General features: G+C 40.3%; 1 protein-coding gene across 1 annotated transcript; it reads left to right on the forward strand.

The window, feature by feature from the left end:
• The first annotated feature begins 7637 nt into the window (after positions 1–7637).
• LOC119793376 (C-C motif chemokine 5-like) lies at positions 7638–8936 on the forward strand. The gene is made up of 3 exons (XM_038300535.1): positions 7638–7852; positions 7934–8063; positions 8303–8936. Exons 1-3 carry the CDS (start codon positions 7789–7791, stop codon positions 8397–8399), a joined length of 291 nt encoding a protein of 96 aa, XP_038156463.1. The 5' UTR covers positions 7638–7788; the 3' UTR covers positions 8400–8936.
• The last annotated feature ends 476 nt before the right edge of the window (positions 8937–9412 follow it).

Consider the following 9412-nt stretch of genomic DNA (forward strand, 5'->3'; position numbering starts at 1 on the left):
ATACAGTAGAAAAATTATGTTGAGGTCAAAGTTTGCAATGTCTCACGCGCTCAGATTCAGTAACATTTGGTGCGTGTTTTGCTAACGTTAAGGGGGATACTTCAAGAATCTGAGCGCCATCTAGTGTTTGAATCGTTGAAGTACCTTTCACCTGCTTATTTTGTATACTAAAGTATGTATACAAAAAGAAATTTCGTTTAAAACAGCTCTAGACAATTTCATTTTTTAAAGTGCAGACTTGAAAACAGTAATAAATACATAAGAAATAGTAATATAAACATTTGACTGTATATTTCCAGTACATGGGGTTCTCTCTGGGTACTCCGGCTTCCTCCCACAGTCCAAAAACATGACTGTTAGGTTACTTGGCTTCTCCAAATTGTCCTTAGGTGTGAGTGTGTGCATGAATAGTTGTTTGTCCTGTTTGTCTCTGTTTTGCCCTGCGATGGACTGACGACTTGTCCAGGGGGTACCCTGCCTCTCGCCCATTGACAGCTGGAGATAGGCACCAGCACCCCTCGCGACCCCACTTGGGATTAAGCATGTAAGAAAAGGGATGGATGAATATAAATAAAATAACCAATTTTAAAAAACATTCAGCAGTCTAATGGCAGTGGGGAAAGAAACTGTTCTGGAATCTGTTGGACCTGCATCGAATGCTTCAAAGCTTCTTCCCAGAGGGCAGCAGGGAGAACGGTCCATGATGGGGGTGTGCGGGGTCATTGATGATGTTATGGGCTCGGGACACGCAGCGCTGGGATGAAATGTCTTTAATGGAGGGAAGAGGAGCAGAGGCGTAGCTAGAAAATTTTTATGAGGGTGGCCAGGCAATAACCAATGTACACTGAGGGGTGGCCAAAAGTGGATATGCGCCAGAACATCAGGGTCAGTCTTCACTGTTCCAACAGGAAAAGTCCATCCATCCATCCATCCATCCATCCATCCATCCATCCATCCATCCATCCATCCATCCATCCATCCATCCATCCATCCATCCATCCATCCATCCATCCATCCATCCATCCAATCCCAAGGTGCTCCCAGGCCAGCCGAGAAACATAGTCCCAACAGGAAAAGTAATGACATAACATCAATATTTAAATAAAGACAAACTATACTTTCCTACAACCTTTGCTAACAAATAGATGCATATATATTTAAACATCCGTGCTTTCTAGATAAAAGGTATTGTTAACAAAATTCTTTCAGCTTTGAGTTCTGGGACAAACATCTCTTTCTTTGTCATTACTTACCTACTTTTATCAACAATCATTTTGCATAAAATTGATATTTACAAGTACCAATATCTACATAAATTGATTATTAAGTTTTTATTAAAATAGTTATTTATCTATGATTTCACTGAAGACTCCTAGACGGCTTTCAGAGACATAATTTTATCTTTACCCCATATAATACAAAATGTAGTTCTGAAAAGAGCATGAATTGTCGCCTTCAATGTCCGTATTCTAATGTGCATAATTAACCACAGTCTTATTGTTGTCAAGTAATTGTTAATATATGAAAAATTTTAATGTGTTGAATATTCCACTTGAGAGTATTACTGCTGGCACCATCTGTATTAGAGAGAAACAATGGTAGGGGTGGCGAATGATTGGTTAAGGGAGGCCATGGCCACCCCTGGCCCCCCATCTAGCTCCGCCCCTGAAGAGGAGCCCCAATTATCTTTTCTGCTGTTCTTACTACTCTTCTCACCTTCTTCCAGTCTGAGCCGCTGCAGCCTCCACACCACACAGTGAGACAGCTGGTCAGAACGTTCTCTATGGTGCTTCTGCAGAAGGTAGGGGATGGGGACAGGTGGGCTCTCTTCATCCTCCGCAAGAAGTACATGCGCTTCTGTGCCCTTTTGATCAGTGAGGTGGTGTTTACATTCCAGGTTAGGGTGTCTGTGATGTGCACCCCCAGAAATTTGGTGCTGTTGACCACCTCTACAGCTGAGCTGTTGATGACCAGTGGAGCGTGGTTAGGCCGGTTCTACCTATTAGATTTAGACATTTTTATTGTCATTTTGTATACACCGAGTGCTGGTGAAGGTTCTCAATCATCCAGGTAGGCATTCCAAAAAAATTAAAAAAACAATCCACTGGGCTTGGCTTCCAAGTTTGAAGACGTTTCGCTTCCCATCCAGGAAGCTTAGTGCTAGTAGGTTCACAATGGGAAATTACATTGGGACCAAGAAGCACTTAGCAACAACACTGTCGAGGAACGCTATGGACAGAGGAAACATGCAAGAGGAGGAGTTTTGTGTCGGAGGTCATGGATGAGTCTCCTCCGTCATACTTTTTTTATTTAGAGGAGGAAAGTGGGACGAAGATGTTGTGGAAGAGGACGCCATGATTTTGATAGATTTTAAGACAGGATTTTTTTAGAAATAGAAATTTTCTAACTTTTGGGACAATATGGTCAGAAAAAGAACACGTTTATATACATCTTTAAGCCAGAATGATTTGAAATTTAAACATGACTTCACTACGACTTTAAAGCCTCGCAATAATAAACCAATAAAATCTTTTGCAGCTGCTGTACTGAAAGACATAAAATCCCCTTTCATTATTTGTTTCCTGCTCATCATGTAGAACAGTCTTATCTAAAAGTTATGTCAAATTATATCGCTGGTGTAAACTATGAAGAGTCTTATTTTGAAGGGTAACTGTTAATTTTACTTTAATAGTATTACGCAGTGCACCTCTCTGTCGAGCATTTACCCTACATGACCTCCACAAGCAGAAACCAAAGTGGAATGGGTTGAGGGTAACCACACACACAACAATGAGAAACAGATGAAGGACTGATTGACAGAGACAGACATTTTGTTAATCAGCAGCACCGCCACATTCAGGCCACAGGGTTCAAAAACGAATCCAATAGAATCAATGCCTACATGTTAATAAAAGCTACAGCAGGAGGTCTTTTCTATGAACATATCACCTATTCAGTCTAGAAACTTAAATTGTTTTTATCCTGGAAATAAATATTTCCCAGGTCAAACCAAGACTGAATCCTAAGCCAAAAAAAAGATTTCTCTTTCATATACCGAGAACAGCATTCACAGAATGGCTGCAAAGGGAAGACGAGGAAGTGAAAGCAGAAAAGAAAAGAGCTGACACAGCACACATATTCCCACCTTCCACCAAACACAGAAATACCTGGAAATCCATATTTTACCACAGAGTTAGAAAAAAAAATCCTGAAGAAGAATATCAGTAAAATACTTCTCATTTAAACAAATATCAATCTCTTTCAGAAAGTCTGGTTCAGTGCCTCCTTACATCAAATTGCAAACTGCAGCATAGCAGTTCATCCAATTATTTGTAGGATTAGCTTCTCCTGGATGAGTGTGTGACAACTGTGGACATTTGCTTGCCTTGTTTTACTGACTCTCCCACCAAGCATGCATGCACCGAGAGTGGAAAAACTCCTTTAAAACATTAAGAAACCTCCAGCAGAACTAACCGCTTTCTAGCAGCTTTCTGTCGAGGCCAGCTGGGGATTTAAGAAGACAGAAGCAGACACTGAAAAAGAACATAGAGGCAAAGAATTGCTTTCTTTGTTAGGAAAGGTGGCTATAACTACACTCAAAAACTTACTCTGTCTACAAAAGACACAGTTAAGCAAATAAACTCTGAGCCAGTTCTGATGTCAAAAAGGATGAAAGAGAGAATGTACAAACTGAAAAGTACGATTTAAACGAGCTTACAGCTCACTGTAGTGCAGTTCCCTTATTTTCAAAAGCATGTTGTAAGCAATTATCCAAGTTAATAATAATTAGTGACTTAAGCTAGTATTTCAGTGCTATGATGAACTATTGAACCCGACCGAAAGTTTTCAAAGGGTGCTCACACACTTTATTGTCAACTATTATCTCAGGACTTTTAGATACGTACGATCATATCAGAATATCATCTAAATGCCATTTGTGTGGTTTTTCAATGAGAAAAATGAAATTAAACGGAGAGCTTAATAATTTTATTACAGTACCATGCAACTTTGATTACATTATATATACAGTATATATATAAACAGCATTTGTATAGAAATTATTCTGTCCCAAGCATTTTGAACACTGTAAGCGGTTGATTATCCGTGACCACTATAAGCGGATTCCACATTTATTCAGAATCCGAAAACTGGACTATTAAAAGTGGAGTGATATCTTCACTGTGAATCAGACAAGCTTTTCCCCAAAAGTTTGCCAATTTTCAGGGCGCCACCTAAATGATAACACATGGCTAAACATGTTATCACTTGTCAGATTAGGAGAGGAAGCAGAGAAAATTAAAAAGGTGTGCTCAGGGAAACTGTTGGTAGTATGGAGCTGATATTGAGGGACTTTACAAATGTTCAACTCTGGTGTGAATATCAGGAATAATGTATGGAGGAAACCAGGTATGGCTCATCCCCATCCCAATACCAAATCTACAGTGAAGCATGTTGGTGGAAGGGTGGGGATTTTTCTCAACAGATGGAAAAGGCACACTAGTCAGAATAAAGGGGATGATGAATACAGCAATGTAAAGAGACATCCTGGAATAAAATTTTTTCCAGAGAATACTTTGCCTCAGACTGGGACATTGACCACATCCAGGATCTAAAGGAGTGGATTAGAACCAAAACAGCTGCTCAACTGTTTCCTATCGAACCTGATGTAGCTTGAGATGCTCTGCAATGAAAAATGGCCAAAAAATATTGGAACTAAGCTGAGTGTCCATCAGCTCCAAAAAATGTGTGGAATTGCTGCTAAAGATCATAAACTTTTAAGCAATAGCTGTGGTTAATTTCATAAATGGGATTTTGTTTTTTAGATTTTAATGTTGAATAAATTTGCTATATAACAAACACTGTATAATGAGGTGTGTGTAGGCTTTAGATTATAAAGATTAATTGAATTCCATTTAGAATAACATTGCAGATATGTTCTGGATGAACTGTATAATATCTATTTATTACTCTAAAGTAAGAGTTTTTTATGCAGGTATTTCTGTGTATTTGGTTGAAGTTGGATTAACACTTCCTTTGTGTGTGTCAGGTCTTTTTTTTTTACTTTCACTTCCTCATCTTTCCTCTGGTACCGTTCTGTGAATGTAGTTTTTCTTAGTATCCGACAGAGAAGCCATTTCTTGGTCAGGATTCAGTCCAACCAGTTTCCCCTGATCAAAAAGAACCAGAAGAAAACGAAAAAGAACCAGAATATTCTTCATTATCATGTATCATATTTTGATGATTTGGGCGATCTCATATATTTCACAGCACAAAAATTGAAAACAAAAGAACAGAACATGGGATAAAATCTATTTGTAGGGCTGATGAATAAGTTCCAGAAGAAGGAGTGAGTTGGACTCTAGACGGGAAAGATGGCTTAGATGGCTGCAGGTAACGAAGTGTCTCCAGTCTGTCAGTCTGTGATGGTTCTGCAAAGCTTCTTTGAATGCAACGGTTTAAACAGGGCATCTGCAGGGAAGAGGTGTCACTAATGAGCAGTGGCGGCTGCTGCTCTCTAATACAGGGAAGGCTCAATGTTGTTGAATAAATCCAAAAGTCACATATTGCATTAAGAAAATGTTAAAACACATAAAAAGCATTACTATAACTGGTGAATAAAGCTCTTGTGAAGCGCTCTGAAATAATAAACTCCAGAAACCACGGCAAGTATTAAGCACAAGACGACTGTTCTGACTGAATGATCACTTTTCCCTCGAGCAACCAGCTTCATGACCCGCCACTGCTCCATTGACCCCCTAAGAGGTTTAGCCTCACTGGAATTGACATATTTTGTTATGTTATCAGATCAGGGCTCTACTTCTTCACCGCTTATCTCAATAATTTTCACTGTTATGCTGATGATACCCAGCTACACTATATTGCCAAAAGTATTTGCTCACCCATCCAAATTATTGGAATCAGGTGTTCCAATCACTTCCATGGCCACAGGTGTATAAATTCAAGCACCTAGGCATGCAGACTGTTTTTACAAACATTTGTGAAAGAATGGGTCGCTCTCAGGAGCTCAGTGAATTCCAGCGTGGAACTGTGATAGGATGCCACCTGTGCAACAAATCCAGTCGTGAAATTTCCTCGCTCCTAAATATTCCACAGTCAACTGTCAGCTGTATTATAAGAAAATGGAAGTGTTTGGGAACGACAGCAACTCAGCCACGAAGTGGTAGGCCACGTAAACTGACGGAGCGGGGTCAGCGGATGCTGACGCGCATAGTGCGAAGAGGTCGCCAACTTTCTGCAGAGTCAATCACTACAGACCTCCAAACTTCATGTGGCCTTCAGATTAGCTCAAGAACAGTGCGCAGAGAGCTTCATGGAATGGGTTTCCATGGTCGAGCAGCTGCATCCAAGCCATACATCACCAAGTGCAATGCAAAGCGTCGGATGCGGTGGTGTAAAGCACGCCGCCACTGGACTCTAGAGCAGTGGAGACGCGTTCTCTGGAGTGACGAATCGCGCTTCTCCATCTGGCAATCTGATGGACGGGTCTGGGTTTGGCGGTTGCCAGGAGAACGGTACTTGTCTGACTGCATTGTGCCAAGTGTAAAGTTTGGTGGAGGGGGGATTATGGTGTGGGGTTGTTTTTCAGGAGCTGGGCTTGGCCCCTTAGTTCCAGTGAAAGGAACTCTGAATGCTTCAGCATACCAAGACATTTTGGACAATTCCATGCTCCCAACTTTGTGGGAACAGTTTGGAGCTGGCCCCTTCCTCTTCCAACATGACTGTGCACCAGTGCACAAAGCAAGGTCCATAAAGACATGGATGACAGAGTCTGGTGTGGATGAACTTGACTGGCCTGCACAGAGTCCTGACCTCAACCCGATAGAACACCTTTGGGATGAATTAGAGCGGAGACTGAGAGCCAGGCCTTCTCGTCCAACATCAGTGTGCGACCTCACAAATGCGCTTCTGGAAGAATGGTCAAAAATTCCCATAAACACACTCCTAAACCTTGTGGACAGCCTTCCCAGAAGAGTTGAAGCTGTTCTAGCTGCAAAGGGTGGACCGACGTCATATTGAACCCTATGGATTAGGAACGGGATGTCACTTAAGCTCATATGTGAGTCAAGGCAGGTGAGCAAATACTTTTGGCAATATAGTGTATATCTGTCTATAAATCCAGATGAAGCTAACCCATTACATAGATTACAGGCATGTCTTGAAGACATAAAAACCTGGATGACTCTTAACTTTCTCCTTCTGAATGCAGACAAAACAGAAGTTATAGTCTTTGGACCAGAGTCTTTGAAAAATATGCTGATTAGCCAGTCACTTCATTTGGATGGGATTAAACTGATTTCAGATAATAAAGTAAAAAATCTTGGTGTTGTTTTTAATCAGGACCTGTTATTTAAATCCCATATCAAAGAGGTTTCTAGAATTTCCTTATTTAATCTGAGGAATATTGCAAAAATGAAAAATATCCTGTCCAGGAATGATGCTGAGAAACTAGTCAGATGGTGCTGAAACTCTGCAGATGTTGCAGTTTTACAGCAAATAAAAAGAAATATAATATCTGAGACAAATTCCTGGAGCTTTAAGCAGGATAAAAATCCCTGCAGGTTCTGTGAACATTTTAGTGGAAAACATCAATGAGTGAGAAAGAAGAAGCAGAAGCAGAGGAGGAAGGAAACATGCTGCTTTCTGAGAACACAACTGTTTAATGACAGGGGGTGGAAATATCAGCTGAATATAAACCCTGCAGATCAGATCGGTCATTCACAGACTTCTACACCTCCATCCAGACAACAGAACATCAGTCCAGAAACCATGAAGATCCTTCTGACTCTCTGCCTCCTGACTTTCCTCTACTTACTGCGGTCCAGCTCTGCAGGTAAAGAACTTTGCCTGAGTCTCCTGTCTGCTGGGTGGGTCTGAACCGGGTCGGTATCTAAAGTTGCTTTTGCTTCCTCAGGTCCAGTGGCTCTAGAGGTGGGTGGGTCCAACGGTCCCTGCTGTTTACATTACAGTAATATGACGATTCCAAGAGGGAAGGTGAAGGACCTGGAGATGTCTCCAAACCACTGCAAAATCAGATCCGTCATGTGAGTTCCTTCAGACTGCAGTACCTGTTAGAACAGGGTGCCATGGTCCTCCATGGTCCACATGCACTCCCTACAGTTTTCAAGCATCTTTTCATCTTTCTCTATAAACACCAGGGGACTCAGTATCTGGTGCTGAAACTTTGTTTCTGGCTGCTGATGGACTCAGACCTTGAGGCTCATGTTGTGTTCTGAATTAGAAGCTGTGTGTTCTGAAACTTCTGCATGTTGTTTACTTGCAGAGTCACCACTGTGAGTGAAAAACAGATCTGCCTTAATCCAACCAGGAGCTGGACGAAGAAATTACAGAAAGAGTTTGGGAAAAGAAAACTCCACTGAAGCTTGAATCCAGGCCAGAACCATATTTGTTAAGAGTATAAATAATAATTTAAAAAGAAACCATGTTTTCATTTATATCTTTGATATTTTGCTTTTATTTTTTTATTAGTTCCCCTTTTTAATATGTACTTGTGCCTAAGATCCTTGAATTTATTATATTGTTTGTTTTATTGACTAAAAGCCTTTGTGATTTTCTCTGAATTAGAAGTGATATTCAAAATACCATCTGTCATAATTATCAGTGATGACAAACTGGACGGGTCACTAATCGGCTCATTAACAATCTGATTTCATGATTTTATGGAAACTTTGGATTCTTCTTCATCCTTGCTTTAGTTTTGTTTGCAGTCAAACATGTTTCTGTAAAATTTCTCTCAGATAATAAGTGGTGCTCATGTTTAGCTCTTTTTTTAAGCTGTTTACTCAACAAAGTTACTCATTTCCAAATGAAAGCTTTATTTTTGTATTTATTGTCCTGTGTATTTTATTACAGACTAATTTTAAAATTTTCTTTTAACAAAATAAAAAATTTTGTATCAAAAATTCCTTAATTTCTTTTATTTCCAGATATCACACAGATCAGTTTCACACATACTGATAGATTTTAAATCTTTCATTCTGTTCATTTTTATGAGAAGATCTTACATTGAATGAATTGGTCACTCCTCTAATTAATATATCTCATAAGCCTAACAAGGAGGAATATTAAAGAGAGGAATGTCATGTGAGGCTTTACCTGCTCCCGAGAGGGAACGCCTATTAAACATGTGCAAAAGTATGCACAAGTCAATTTCTCCTGGTGCATGCTCCGTTTAAAAGTTGCTTTTCGCATCGCTCATAGAAGCTCACTGTGTCCAAACATCCGCTCTAAATCCCTCTATCACCATAAAGAGCAGGGGCTATATAGTGGACTTCATAGTGAACTCGGTTAACTGACCATTGGAGCAGATGATCACTACTTTCTGCTCCTTGTTGGCTACGTAATTCCGCCTCCACTGTGCGGTGCTTGCGCC

The sequence above is a fragment of the Cyprinodon tularosa genome, unplaced genomic scaffold (assembly GCF_016077235.1).
Source record: "Cyprinodon tularosa strain WSP-4 unplaced genomic scaffold, ASM1607723v1 ctg45, whole genome shotgun sequence".
Classification (NCBI taxonomy): Eukaryota; Metazoa; Chordata; class Actinopteri; order Cyprinodontiformes; family Cyprinodontidae; genus Cyprinodon; species Cyprinodon tularosa.